The 15608-nt window shown below is 44.4% G+C and overlaps 1 protein-coding gene across 2 annotated transcripts in view; it reads right to left on the bottom strand.

Moving 5' to 3' along the window:
- The window catches only part of LAMA3 (laminin subunit alpha 3), a 285924-nt gene that overhangs the window by 61762 nt on the left and 208554 nt on the right, over positions 1-15608 (bottom strand). The window contains exons 1-4 of one of the 2 annotated variants that reach the window (XM_053571367.1): positions 13806-14154; positions 10864-10977; positions 5453-5562; positions 2982-3062 (exon numbers count right to left, since the gene is read on the bottom strand). In XM_053571367.1, the coding sequence (XP_053427342.1) occupies positions 2982-3062; positions 5453-5562; positions 10864-10977; positions 13806-13976 (476 nt within the window). In that variant the 5' untranslated portion in view covers positions 13977-14154. Of the gene's footprint in view, positions 1-2981; positions 3063-5452; positions 5563-10863; positions 10978-13805; positions 14155-15608 lie in introns of those variants that run through there. The other variant, XM_053571366.1, reaches the window with a different exon arrangement.

The following is a 15608-nucleotide window of genomic DNA, read 5'->3' as shown; positions in this document are numbered from 1 at the left end:
ACCTGCCTGAGCCTTACCTGGTCCTTAAACACTTCCGATTACTGCAGTCTACAGTGGTCACACCTTACTAGGAAATCTGATTGAATTAATATTCTATTTTTCAAAAAATTTGGTCAAGCTCTCTTAATACTCATCCAGAAAAAGAATCTGCCAGAATGATTAAGGAAAAAATTTTAAATAAGGGATACAAGGGAACCTTGCTCAAGCTAATACTCAAAGGCATTTCATACTTTCAGAAATGTTACAGAAGGGATAATGGCAGAAAATGAAGTAAAATCCAAGTGTATACAGACATTTGTACAGACACATTTATCTTTAATGAATTCAACTAAATGTACTTGTGAGAGAGACAGAAAATGTAAGGGCATGAGAGTGAGAGAGAGAAACAGCTGGAATGTCTGTCCCCCATGTCACTCAATGAGTAAATGTGACAAGGGAATATGACTCTGCTGGTTCCCTAGCTGGTCTGCCTCCTCTGTGCCTCACACAGAGTATGGTCAGCAGTGGAACCAAACACTACATGTATTATAATATTCCATGCAAGATGGCCCTGGACTATTAGAGATGGGCCATTGGACTATACAAGGTTATATCAACTCTATTTAATTTTTGCCTTCCATGTTAACCTTAAATATATCTGCTTTGTGATATGCAAAATCACCAAAAAGGTTAAATTCAAACTTCCACCAAAATAAAGACTTGAATGTAAGAAATAATACCCATTGAAGTACTAGAAGAAAATACGCAGAAACACTTATATCACCTCTCTAAGCGTGATACTGATGGCTAAAATTCCAAGAGCAAAAGAAAAGATGCAGCTATAGGAAAATTTAACTACTGCATACTAGAGTTGGCAGAAACAAAACCAAAATATAAACAACCAAGCAAAAAACAAAATGAGAAGAACATTTGCAACATATATTATGAAAGATTAATTTCCTACAAAAGAATTTTGTTCAAATCAAAGACAAAAATAAAAAATGAACATTTAAAAAGAAAAAAATGGGCAAAAGGCCTAGAAAACAATTCCAAAAATAAAATGATCAATAAGCACATGAAAAATTACAAACTGAATATTAAAAAATGGGAACTAAAAGACATATAATTTTCCGTATTTGAACTGGCAAATGTTTAACACATTGATTCTTCTCAGTATCCACCGGGACACACAGTCACCGGTTCTCTTTCACTGCCAGTGGGAATGTAAACCTTTCTGGAGGGCAATCTTGTAAAATGTAGGAAAAGTCTGAAAAATGCATCTCTCCTTTGACACAGGGGATCCATTTGGACAATTCTATCTTGAGGATTCATGTACCCAGATATTTAGTTCCAAAGATTTATTAGTGTTATTCTAAATGGAGAAGCGTCCAAGGGGCTTCAGAACTAAGAGAAGGGGATTGTGGAACTCAGTGGAAACGTTGTTCACTGATGCAATGTCATTAATGAATGCTTAATGATATGAAAAGGTATTATTAACACTATCAGACGAGAACACAAGGCAAAACAGAAACCTATTTTGTTTCCTTAAAAAAGTCCATGCTTATAGAAATGATCTGGTAAGAACATAAAGCAAGCCTCCAACAGGTAGGTGGATAATGATGACTAGGACTGTATGCGAACACGTACACATGTGTTCAGCTAGGCAGGGGTGTGGCAGGTCTCACTGGTTCTTTGCTCACTTGTATTATATCCTTTTAATAATAAACATGTATTGATTTAATAACGAAGTTACTTTACAATTAAAAGCACATTGCCCCTATGATTCATTTTTTATACTGTTACTTTTCCAGGTTAAGTGTGTGCCATTTTCTCACTGCATGGTAAATATCTTTTCTACCCTTCACAGTTCCCCTCTGTGCCCAATGCATAGCAACTAATTATGACAATTTGTTCATACATAACTAAAGCATGGCTCTGTGGCCTTTTATCATCACTTTCACTCTGGCCATTCCACAGCATGTATTCTTCTGTTTCACAAACATGACTGAACACCTGTCATGTGAACAGTAAGTCCCATGCTAGGCACCAGAGACAGAGAAATGAATAAGAGGCACACTACCCTGAAAGTGTCCAAAATACAGAACTTCCATTAGCTTGAGATCAGGAAGATACTTATCTTGATGAAATGTTCATTGGTATAGCAACACAAAACAGGAAATACAGTAGAACTTCCATAGCTGACCCCCTCCCTACATTGACCATCTCCTTAAGTTGACCTAATTTTCGTAGACCAGACAGGGACCACATGTACATATCAGCACAGTGGGCCTAGTTCTTTATGTTGACCTCCTTCTTAGGTTGACCAGTTTGGTACAGTCCCTTGGGTGGTCAACTTACAGAGATTCTGATGTAAAGCAAGGGGATAGAAGGATATGTGTGCTCACGTGTGCGCGCGCACGTGTGTGTGTGTGTGTGTGTGTGTGTGTAGGAGTACTGGTGTACAAAGTTGTATGTGTGTACAGGTAAGCAGGGGTGTCTGTGGGGGAGGAATCTGTAGAGAGGTGCCTATGTAGGGAGGAGTGTGGTGGGATAAGTTTACGCAGGGGTGGGAGCATGGTGGGGTATGTGAGTGGGAGAGGTGTATAGGGGTATGTGGGAGGAAGTTAGGGATATGTAGACATATGCAGAAATGAGGGAGGAGTCCAAGGGCTGAGTGTATATGGGGGAGGGGTACACAGGGTGTGTGGGGAGCGAGCATGCAGATGTGTGTGCAGGGGGTAGGTAGATGTGTGGGTTTGTGAACGCAGGGGGTAGGTAGATGTGTGGGTTTGTGAACGTGCTGTGCCTCATTCTCAGATTTTGGAAACATGTACAAAGCAAGACAGAGAAAGATGTTAATGATTTGTTAAGTGTATTTTCCCCAAGAGACTTTTCCAGCCCTCAGTAAAACTCACACCACCATCTGTAGCTGAGCCACCACCCAGCGGGCCCCACCCACAGCCTTGAGCCTGCAGCTGCAGGCAGGCCCCTGCTGCACCCACCTTTCACACTGTGTCCCTGTGTAGCCGGGCTTGCAGGAGCACCTCACGTTTCCCCCGTTCACAACACAGCCGGTGGCAAAACTTAAAAGACAGAAAAAGGTCCCAGTAAAAACAAATCGAGAGGCTTTAAGCTCATTATTATTTTTTTAACCACAAAGGACTGACTTGCATTAAGTGAAAATGAAAACTCAGAGTCTGGCTACTTTTTGTGTGCAGTAAATTTTGCCCATCAAGACTTGGACACATAATGATGAATTATCTCAGCTGACATGGAGCAAACCGTGGTGAACAAGGGCTGAAGACATTTATTTTATTGTTGGCTCGGAGAAGTGCATTCTTTCCCTTCAGACACAGCAAAGTAACTCACTTTGGAAGAGATGATTACAACAGCAGTTTTCCAGAAATAACAAGGAAGGAATAAAACAAGTCTAGGCAGAAAAAAAGAACAGGGAGTTCTGATTTTTTTTTTTTTTTAATTTTTTTCTCCTTGTTTATTCTAGTTCTTTTGTATCGGGCACATTGCCTTCTGGGAAGAAAAGCCAGAGGGGAGGCCAGGCCCTTGGAGGCCGAGAGGGGAGCAGAAAACATGCCCGCCCTGGCATTATCGTGGGTGCAACCATGGGCGGTTTCACCTCTTTTCAAATCAAATTGCGAAATTTTGATCCTTTGTTCTTTTGCTCTAAATTGACAATATTTGAGAAAAAGTTGTTTGTTTTAAAAAGAGTCCATGAAAAGGCCCTGTTGCTTTGTGAAATGTCTACTTCTGCCCAGTGAACACTGACGTGAATCTGAGGAAAGAATACTCCATTTATCATTTGCTGGTAAGAGAATTCTTAGTTGGGAAGACTCTTTTGGTCTAATAGATGGATACAGAGCAAAGGGACGGTTAGAAATTTGTCAGCAGTATTAATATTGCTGGCAGGTGAATTAGATAAAAACAGTTTTACGGGTAACACTGAGGAACTACACGTTACTTCAACTGCGTGGAAGCTGGAAGCTGACCTTGACGATAACAACACATTTTGCAAACAAAACTGAAAAGCTTTTTCCAAGCACCCCCGTGGAAATCCTGCTGCTTTCTACTTTTGCCAACCTCTGTTCAAACGAGTCAGGGCAAGCGTCAAGTGATAGATCCCTGTACAAATGAAGCTGCAGGATGGGGCAGGCTCGGTGGACATCAAATACAGAGAGAGCAAAGCAGGGCGAACGTATCAAATGTATCTCTCTGGAAAAGCCCATACTTGGGTGCGTGACTTCTGGTGATGCTAGGATTTGACCAGTCCTTCTGATCCTGGGCTGGCATTGGTCTGCCTTTGTGGTCTACACTTGCTTCTAAGCCTGTGTACTACGGATCCTTTATCAGGACCTTCTTGATATTCAAACCAACTCTTGCTTCACTTTGTCAAGTTATTCTTTGCTTGGACCTCACAATGAACACACCTTGCTGTACAAGAATAGGACAAGGTTCCGAGCCCAAAGAATGGGGATCACGGCCGAAACGCAATGGCAGCTTCCCACCTGCAGAGTCTGTTGGCTACACTGCAGCCTGCACAACTGCTCAGGTCACGTGGTGGTTCAGAGCTGTCCCAAGGCTTCCATTGCAGTGAGGGGAGAGGCCAGATGCTGGACCAGAGTTCTACGGTATCTGAGCCCCGGCGGCCCCGCCAACCTCAGCCCCAGCGCACTCTCCCGCACTGCACTTCAGCCACTCCCGCCTTCTGTCTGCACAGGCGTCCTCATAAGCCTTTCCTTTCTGTATTGTTCTTGCCTGGGACCGTCGTCACTAAGATATCCCACGGCTTCGTGCATCCAATGCCAGGCCTCCTTGGCCAACCCCCTGCAACAGCCCCTCACTATCAGTCACACAACCTATTTCAGAGGATGTCATCTCCATCCGAAACGGTACTTCTTACTTGTCTGCACATGTATTCATTGAGTGTGAGAACCACCACCACCACCCCCCGCCCCATGCCAGGTAAAGCCTCACAGAATCAGAGACCACCCCCCTACCCCCCATCTTCATTTTAGTTTTCCCAGTGCATAGTGAGGGCCCAAGCCTGGCCTGTAATGCCTGCTTGAGAAATAACTACTTAACCACCAAACATAGAAAAAAAGGGAAAGGAAAGAGCCAAAATAATATAGCATGGCAAGACTGTTTCTATTTTTTTGTTTTTGTTTTTTTGCAGTCTGGGTTTGTTCACATTTCTTTTTACTATAACAGTTTTATTATAATTCATGTATCAGACAATCCACCCATGTAAAGTGCACGATTCAATGGCTTTTGTTACACCCACAGAATTGCATGATGATTACCACAATCAATTTTAGAATATTTTCATCCTCTTAAAAAAAATCCCATAGCTTTTAGCAGTCAGTTCCTATTTCCCCCCATCCCCCCTCCCAGCCCCTGTCCTAGGCAACCACCAAACTGCTTCTGGTCTCTCTGGGTTATTTTTAAGTCTCCATAGTACCTGTTGGTATGAGGACACGGGCAGGCCCTGCAGGATCCGTGAACGGCGTCCCCATAGTGACCCTCCTTGCAGCGCTCACAGTGGTCCCCAGCTGTGTTATGCTGACAGTTCTAGGAACAGGTGAACAGCACAGGCACTTGCATTACTCTTGACATCACTTTAATCTTACCTACACAGGGTTCAAATCCTCTACCTTAGACCCATATCAGTTCCATTAACCATGTCGTTTTCCTGTCTATCTAATCGTTCTTGGTACTCAAGAAAAAACCATAAGCTCCCCTCCCATCAGTTACACGTGCATAATGGTAGGAGTGTGACGTGGTGGGGACAGACCAGCAAGGCTCACATCCCTCTCTAATACCCTGTGGCTGTGGAATCCTGGGACAAGTTCCTTTCCCTCTCTGTGCTCTGTTGTTTTTTCCATCAATTTTACTGATGCATGATTTACAGATAGTTGTAATTTTCTTAAAGTGGACAGTTAGAGTAATGCCCACTTTCCAAGGCTGTTGGGAGGATTTTTAAAAAGTATAGCAGCCCCTTAGGAAAAAAGTAGATTCTTTCCTCTCCTCCCCTTAGAATTGCTTCCAGGAAAATCACCATAATTTCACCTCATAGTTTACATAACAATGATATACTGAAGACCAATAAAAGAGAAATGTATTTAATACACAGAATTTGTTAAAACAAGAAATAAAAAGTTACATAGTATCTGAAGAAAGCATTCAACTAATTCCAGTATCCCAAAGAAGCAAGAAATTAATTTTATCTAAGTTTTTTATTTATGGAAATCTGATTAATTTCATGTCAATGTCAAATCGAAGTTGTTCTTCAGCAAATTGGTCATATGATACAACTCTGCCACTGAGACATTTATATGGTGGTTCATGCCTGTAATCCCAGCACTCTGGGAGGCCAAGGCGAGTGGATTGCTTGAGCTTAGGAGTTCCAGACCAGCCTGAGCAAGAGTGAGATCCCATATCTACTAAACATAGAAAAATGAGCTAGGTGTTGTGGCGGGCACCTGTAGTCCCAGCTACTCAGGAGGCTGAAGCAAGAGGATCGAGTGAGCCAAAGAGATTGAGGTTGCTGTGAGCTATGATGCCACAGCACCCTACCCGGAGTGACAGAGTGAGACTGTCTCAAAAAAAAAAAAAAAAAGACAAAGTCTAGTGGAATGGGTCAAATTTGTTTAGTATGTGGAGATTTTAGCAGACTATAACCTTTCCTGGTGTTACCCTAGTAATAAAGATCTAACACATCCAGGAAAGCTCCTCTTGCTGGGGATTTGATAATTCAGAGAAACTTCATGTTAATTATACGGCCTGGAGTAAGTGTACTTTAAAAACATGCTTATATGTTTTACTGCTGAATGCAGATGTAGTGCTATGGTAGGAAACTTGGTGGGTGTGCATTTTAATATAATGTCTGAAGCTAGGTTGGGGAAAAGCAGTTTACATATATATCACAAGGGCTCACGGTTTGTTCACAATGGAAGAGATGGCCCTTCAATCATAGATGTCATCAGTTTGTTCCGATTGAACAAACCCATACTTTACAGACATCTGAGTAACTGAAAATTGTACAAAACACCAAGATGTTAAAATGTCCTTGTATTATTTCTTTCCTTTTGTATTTTTTTTCTGGATCTAAAATCATGCTGTAAACACAGGAGATTTGTGAGCATTTCCAGAAATGTGGAAGGCCTTTAAAGTAGGATGCTGCTTACATGTTTACATCACCAGAAAGCTCACCCCTGTCTGGACTTCCGCCTTCCTTCCTCACGTCTCACTGCAGGGTGGGTTTCTCCTGAGGTGTGGACCCTGGGAATAGCCCTCCCTGCACTCGGGAGTGTCGGAGGACACCAGCAGCTTCCCTCACCCCTTCCTGTGCACGGCTGCCCTGACTCTCTTGTAAACATTTGCCTTTTGGTACTGATTATTTACGTTTCCGTTTTAGTTTTCATTCTCTTTTAATCCAAATGACAATTTTAAAGAAGAACATTCCTGGATAGAGATGTCCTATAGGTCTCCTTAGCTCTGAGGCTGAGAACTTCGGGAACGAGAACACAGAGAAACAAGAACTGAGGTAAGGAAACCCGGACACTGGGGCCCCACAGGTGAGGGAGAGGGTCCTGGAAGGGACTCATGACAGTGTTGTTTGAAGTCCTACTGTAAGAATGTCTGAAATGCCATTTGCGTCTGAGGGAAGGGCTATCCTGGAAGCCGTCTTCATCAGTCTTGTGAACCGAGGCATCTTCCAATAAAGTTTCCTGGCATTTCATTGCGAGTGAATGGAAGGATGAATGAATAGCACAGGAGCCACCTGCATGCCCACACATGCACTCACCTGGCTCCACTGGAAACCAAACATCTCTCGGGCATGTACTAAGTACCCAACTATGCTGGGTACTAGGGATGCAAAGGCTGGTTGTTACCTTGCCTTGCGAGTAGCTAAAGCCCCATAAATGGGTATAAACAGTATCATGTGGGAAACGGGGTGGCGAAGGTGTGCCACAGCATCCCACGAGAGCAAGAGAAGGAAGAAGATGGTCCCCCCAGAACCTCATGGAAGGCCCCCTGGAGCTGCTACTGCCTACAGGAAGGACAGACAGAGAGGGATTAGCTGGGCGCAGAAGTGAGGGAAGGGCATCCAGGCACAGGGAACGGAGCCTGCAGAACCTCAGTCCTGTGCGTGGAAGGAGAGAGGAGTGATGGGTGTCCCAGAGGCTGAAGCGTAATGGGACAGGACACAGCTAGAGGGAGCCTGAGACGCCTCCACGGGTGGTGGCCTCCTGCCATCTGTGAGCCTCACAGCAACTGCCTCAGCTGTGAATTCCACATAAAACCTTTCCCAGTAGTGGGAAAGATGGGAATGAAAAGAGGGACACTGAAGAAGGAAGATAAGAAGAGAAAAGGGGAGGGACAAGGGAACAGAGGACAATAAGAGGTGACAGAGGGAACAGAAGGCCAGGGGAACTCAGGAGAGAGAAGAAAACATGGGGAGACAGTGGGGCAAGGAAAGGCGGAGAAAGGCAGGGCCTCATCGGGGAGTGGGGCGTCACTGCAGTCCCTCTGGCTGGTGACACACGGACACACCCTGGCGCTGTACTGGCCAGGAGTTGCGCTCCTTATCTTTCAAACTTCAAAGCTTAGTCTTGAAATGACATGGAGATTTTCACTTGGGGGAAGGACCCCAATTTTAGACATTAATTTCGGACCTTGAGAGGTAGAGGTCGGTTAGCAGTGGAATCAGCTGGAAAGCCCATTCGATATTCAAAGGTACTTGATTTACTCATCCCCACTCTTTGAGAATGAGAGAAGTTAATGGAGTGCAGACTTGGATGCCGCATGTGTGTGCATGTGTGCCTTCTTGCCTCCCGAGTAGCTGGCACTATAAGGGACTATAGTTGCCCAACACAACACCCAGCTAGTTTTTCTATTTTTGGTAGAGACGGTCTCACTCTTACTCAGACTGGTCTGGAACTCTTGAGCTCAAGCAATCCTCCTGCCTTGACCCCCAGAGTGCTAGGATTACAGGTGTGAGCCACCCCGTCCTCCTGACAGCAAGCTTCTTGAGAAGAGAGATTATGTCTAATGATTTGAACCCTAGCCCTTAGCTCGGTACCTGCCACAATAGCAAACACTCACTAAAGGTTTCCTGAATGAATGAATGGCCTCTATGGGACAGAAGGCCATTAGGGACAAAGAAAGGAAATAAAAAAGAAAATCTTGTTTGATTAAAAATGAATTACAATTTTCGCAAGTTATCCTTTCACTAGGTGAATGGGCTACAAAGAAAAGGCCCTTTGTTCTTTGGCAGCCTTTATAAGGCCAACTTGACCTGTAGCACTGGTTCAGTGATAAGATAAATATTTATTTTTAATTAAAGCATCTACCCGTGTCACGCACAACTTACACAAACTATCACATAGGAATACTATCAAACTGAAAAATAATATTTCCTAATGCTTTTTTTGAACTTATAAGGTTGCAATTCAACAACATATTCTATCAGGAGGATCTGTACAAGAACTTCCTGTTCTGACCTGTCGCATCTTGCCCAGGAAACGATGCCTGGGCCACAGTGAACTAGCTTAATACAGTTTAAGGACCCAATACAGTTTAAGCTTAGAGTGCAGTTGAAATGCACTCTAGCTACACACTGTAAAGGAAATCTGTGCCAGGGAGTATACAGCAGAACCTCTGTAAGTTGGCCTCACAAGGGACTGTAACAAACAGGTCAACATACAGAGGTGGATAAGAAACTAGGCCTACTGTATTGACACATCCATGTGGTGCATGTCTGGTCCATGCAAATTACATTAACTTAAGTAGGTGATCGATGTAGGGAGGTGATCAACTATGGAGGCTCTATTGTATATCCAAAGGAGCACAACACAAGTGGGGTTTTGCATCCCTGGGAGTATTGAGGTTATTTCTACCCTAGAAACTATCTATTCTCCTAACAAGGGAAGCCCTGGCTGCGGGGAAGAACTCTGATGAATGGGGATGAAAGAAGCAGGATATGTAAAAATGGATGCAAAGAAAATTTCTTAAGTAACTACAGTAGAATCTCCATAGCTGACCCCCTCCCTACACTGACCACCTCCTTCAGTTGACTTATTTTCATAGACTGGACATGCACCACTTGTTACGATCAGTACAGTAGGCCTAGTTCCTCCACCTACGTATGTGGACCAGTTTCTGGCAGTCCCTTGGGTGATTAGTTTACAGAGGTTCTACTGTAATTTCATGGAGGGGAATTTTATAAAATATTCCAAAGTAAGATCCATTGTCCAGTGAGTAAGCTATAGATATCAAGGCCTACACGGAGAACTTGAAGAAAAAAAAATCAGTACAGGGCGGAGCCCAGGAGGCAGTGAGGAGGGGAGCGGTGAGGTGGCTCTTTTCTGTCCCCAGTGTCTGTCTGCCCCAAGCCCCTGTGTGTCTTTCTGTCCTGGTGTAGTGGTATTTATGTCAGACGGACTGCATGGAGCCTTAGGCCTTTCTCAGTACCCTTCTCCCCTGCTGTGTCCTGAGTTCCTGCTCCTCTGATGCTATCTTTCTGCCACCCCAACAAAACTGGGGCCCAAACTCACACCTCTGATTTGTCATATCCTCACAAGTGCCGATCCCCTAGTCTACCTGTTGATATCTTTTAATGAAGCATTAAAAGATAATTTAATTTAATTGTTGAGACAGGCATTCTCTTCTGATGGTGCATGTTAAAATGGAGGAGAAAACGAAATGTAAAATAACCCAGTCTGATAAAGCTGGAGTCTCTTACTTTTATGCAGCCACCTCTATGTAGGGTTTGGGAGGAGATGTGTCACTGATGTCTCCAGGCATAGTAGGGAGAAGTGGGGAGAAACAGATTGCCTGCTGGCTGCATCAGAGTATCAATTTACTCACAATACATATTCCTGAGGCATCCTGACATCGATTTGAGTGTCCGTTGCAATTGCAGGGAAGGCATCTTCCGGTATACAAGCCTTTGTTATGTCGATAGTATCCCGGGCTACAACCCTGTTTTGCAAACAAAGTGTTTCATGAATAATAAAAAAAAAAAATCATTATCCAAAGCATTGACAGTTCTGACTGTGAAGCAGTCACTCTTTTTTTTAGAGATTGGGTCTTGCCATATTGCCCAGGCTGGAGTGCAGTGGCTTTTCATAGTGTAATCATAGCTCACGACTGGGCTCAAATAATCCTCCAGCCTCACCCTCCTGAGTAGCTGGGACTACAGGTGCACACCACTGAGCTCAGCCGAAGCATTCACTTTTTCATCTTTTCTTCAGCCAGTGTGTAGAGTCCTAATTTTAGCCTCAGTCAGTCCACCTGCATCTCTGTCAGGTTCTGTTTGATTCCCACACCGTGGTGGGAATGTGAGACTTACAGTAAGGAAATCAAAGAGAAGTGGGGAGGCAGAGAGTCCTTCTCACACGGCTTGTTTTGAGGGTGAATGGAGAGGGGGTGGGGATAGATAAATAAAGACAGGACTCCTGTCCTTAAAAGGGAGGACACTTAAGCAAGTCACTTCAAGTTCAAGTTCTCTTCCAGCAGCCATGCCCTCTCCCAGTGTGGGTTTGGACTGGTAGGGAGCAGTATAGGAGCAGGAATTGGGGTGGGAGTATAAGGATCTTAACTGGGCTCTACACAATCATGGCATAGTTGATGCAATCACTCCACTGCCACTCATTCGTCCATGGGCAACAGGGAACCCAGGGGGAGGGAGCGTTCTGAGTTCCCACACGACTGCGCACCAGATCTGGTCTGTACCGAGCACTGCGCACACGGACACTCAGCCCGAGGGAGCCCCGGGATGTGGTCTTGCTTCCTTGATTATTACCATCTCCAGTATATTGTCTCTTTCCAGCTTAATACAAGTGATACTTTTTCGTCCGGATGAAAAAAAAATTGCAGTTTTCTTTTCATAAACTAACATCTTTTTAAAAGAATTCTTTTTTAAAAAGGATTCTACTTAAGAATGCCTCCAAGAGAGGGGGGAAAAGCAATTATTCTTATACCAGCCATTAAACATTATTTAGAGTCTATCTTTAAATAGAATCATAGACATGTTCTCCCCCCCTCCCTTTTTTGGCAGAACTAATCAGGGCACAGATTAAAGTCAAATTCTGTCCCCAGTTTCTTTCACTGATTCCTATGTGCCCCTGTTGAAAACATCAGGAAAAATTAATATTACAAGATAAAGAATAGTCTTTAGGGGCGGTGCCTGTGGCTCAAGGAGTAGGGCGCCGGTCCCATATGCCGGAGGTGGCAGGTTCATACCCAGCCCCGGCCAAAAAAAAAAAACCACAAAAAAAAAAAAAGAATAGTCTTTAATCCCTTTAAACAGTATATACGTCTGTACGACTCTGAAACTACAGTCAAAGGAAATCTTGAAATGAACAGTCCACCCTCATTCATCCGTGGTCACAAAAGTCTTTCTCCCTGATCAGGCAGAAGGGACAGGAGGGGGAGGGAGACAGAAGCCTCAGGCCCTCCTGGGGGGTGGAACCTCCGGGTGCTGCCAGGATCTCTTTGGGAATTACCAATGATCACACACACAAAACAAGACCAACATATTGTTTTTTCAAGCTATTAGGGACCATATTTAGGCAAAGGAGCACATTGCAAAAAAAAAATAGATGACTTTAGGTGTTATGTGAATAGGCTTGTCTAAAGGAGAACAAAGTATGAAAGGAATGTTCTGCTGCTTAAAGCACAACTGAAAGATACATCTACAAGCAGCCAATGATGGTGAAATCAGATTTACAATCTCTACTAAGAAGTGGCAAGGACCTTATAATTACCACCATGTGTCCCATTACCTGCTTATAAAATAATCGTGTTTGGTAAAGAGCAAATTGTTCCAATAAACAAATAATCTCATTAGTTGATTGTTCAAACAATCTGGTGAGTTTAAGGCAACCTGCCTAAATAAAAGCTTAATTAAACATGCTTGGGGGTAGGATAGTCTGTCCTGATTTAAACGAAATCATCCATCTTCATTTGCTTTGGATTAGAAGCAGAAAAAAGCAGTCTGCAAGAGTTATACGTCATGTCAACACTCACAGCATTTGTCAATAAGCATTTTCTCATATCTTAGGAAGCAAAGCCACATCTTACAAAAAATTCAGTTCACGTATTCAGATGACATTGAAGACTTAACTCTATAAATGAAAATCAATGTGTCCTAATATATTATTTCAATAAAGGAGTTTTGTAACTAGTTAAGGTTTTTTAAAGTGATTTTTCAGGTTAAGTTTTCCAGTCAACTTTGGTAGTACGAATCCGGTTTCTAGGATTATTTCAGCACCCATGAGATTTATTTCCCTGTAAATATACACATAACGTCCAGGAAGTTTAAAGAAAGCAAGCAGAATTTATGAATGTTTCATGCCTGGGAAATTGAAGCATGTCTGTTAGGTATTATGCAAACTTTGATCACTTTTCTTAAGCATGGATTCCACTGTTTCTCATGTTTTACTTTGTGGATAAATTTTCTTCCAAGCAGCATTTGGGAACATATAGGCACAGGACTCTTTTGTTCCCAAGGCTGAGGTTCCTCTCTGAAGGGCACAAAGTTTTACAGTTACATTAACACCCCACAAGCATTCAAGCTCTCAACAGCCTGGGCATTTCCAGGTGGGCTGATATTTATGAGGTTTGTGGTTAATAGCTCCAGAGAGCAATCTGTCAAGTACCATAATAAACCCTGCCAGTCAACTCTACAAGGAGGCCATTGGCCCCTCCCCCCAGCCCACCGTTTATTCATCCATCTCCTTAACTCAAAATGTCACAAAGCTGGAAATCCATCCCTGTCCCAACCCCAAATTTAAAAGGAACATTACCTGGCTGGGTCTAAACTCCACATAACTTGTTTGCAGTTGACTCTGACCCGGAGGCTGAAGAAATGGTACCCTTTGCTGCTGTGAACTGTACCCCAGACACTGCCCCAGGGCTACCCCAAAAATCCACAGCCAGCCCGTGCTGCAGGCTGACAGCCTCTCTGCCGGGGGCATTCTGGTTCCAGGGCGTCCCGCCGGCTGTGCAGAGTGCTCTGTCTCTCCTCTTATAACTGCCCTTCCTGCTCAGTGCCCGGGCCTGCCTGACTCAGGTAAGGAAGTCTGTCTGGCCGAGCTCCACCTTTAAACTTCACACATGAGTCAGCCTGTGCTGGAGCACAGAGTACAGTCCTGCAGGTAAGCGCACCGCTCTGTAATTCCTGTGAGGTGGGGCGGCATCACCTTCTACTCACCTTACCCACAGACCGCACTAGACGATTAGAGCAGGCATAAATCACAGGCTGAGTCACCCGCAGAGAACACGCCCTGGGCGGGAGGGTGGCAATCCAGAGGGCCCTCTCCTCCCCTGGGGCGATCTATTTTCATCAGGCTAAAGAAGAGACAGAGGGAAGGGCAGAATGTAGGCAACCTGTGCTCGAAGGGGTTCAACTCAAGGGTCCCCCAAAAATCTGGGCAGGTAAGATATTTCAGGTAACTGAAAAAAATAGAAAGTCTTGTGTGGAGATCACCTTGGAGTCTCCTGGTAGGAAGGGGCCAGCGAAGAAAGTGAAGGGTTTGGCTAAGTCCACATACGCTGGGCCTAGGGAGCCCGAAGAAGGACAGTGTTTGCTGTTTCCTACCAATTATACTCACACTGGGCTTTCCCTCCATGTCTTTAGGAAAAGAACATATTCATAACTTGAGATATTAAAGAATTTCATTTTTTTCATATTTCTTTCTTTTTTTTTTTTTTTTTGTAGAAACAGAGTCTCACTTTACTGCCCTCGGGTAGAGTGCCGTGGCGTCACGGCTCACAGCAACCTCCAGCTCTTGGGCTTACGTGATTCTCTTGCCTCAGCCTCCCGAGCAGCTGGGACTACAGGCGCCCGCCACAACGCCCGGCTATTTTTTTGTTGTTGCAGTTTGGCCGGGGCTGGGTTTGAACCCACCACCCTTGGCATATGGGGCCTGCGCCCTACTCACTGAGCCACAGGCGCCGTGATTTTAATCAACTGAGGACAGCCCAGGTTGAACAGATCTCAAACACTATGGTCCCACTGTGAGTTAGAAAATGGGGACCTGGGACATTCTCTAGAATTCAACTCTACTGGTGGGCGGGGGGTGGTTGGACGCAGACCCTGCCTTAGAGAAAAGCATGAACACCCTGGGTCAGCCATTAGGAAGGCAGGGACTCAAATCCCGGGGTGCCGACTGGCAGGCTCCGTCTGACTGCTCGTTTCTCTGGTCCCCACCATCTGGGAGCTCCTCTGGCTCGACTATAAATCTTGAGACCCTGGTGATGTCTTTTTGACATTTAATTCTTGCAGGGAGACTAGGTAAAATACAGGCTACAGCCCAGCAGAAATTTGAACAGAGAAACAATGGAGAGAGGGCCCTCAACCTGCAGCCCTAGTCCTCCCCACCGACAGGTACTGCCCGTTAGGAACCAGGCTGCACAGCAGGTGAGCAGCAGGTGAGGAAGGAAGATTTATCTGTTTTTATAGCCACTCCCCATCCCTCACGTCACCGCCTGAGCTCTGCTTCCTGTTCCATTCCCCACCACCACCTCCACCTGTGGAAAAATTGTCTTCCATAAAACTAGTCCCTGGTTCCAGAAAGGTTGGGGACTGTTACACTAAACCATCCCAC

The sequence above is a fragment of the Nycticebus coucang genome, chromosome 19 (assembly GCF_027406575.1).
Source record: "Nycticebus coucang isolate mNycCou1 chromosome 19, mNycCou1.pri, whole genome shotgun sequence".
In the NCBI taxonomy this organism is placed as follows: domain Eukaryota; kingdom Metazoa; phylum Chordata; class Mammalia; order Primates; family Lorisidae; genus Nycticebus; species Nycticebus coucang.
The sequence above is the reverse complement of the archived record's forward strand: the minus strand, read 5'-3'. Positions and strand labels throughout refer to the sequence as shown.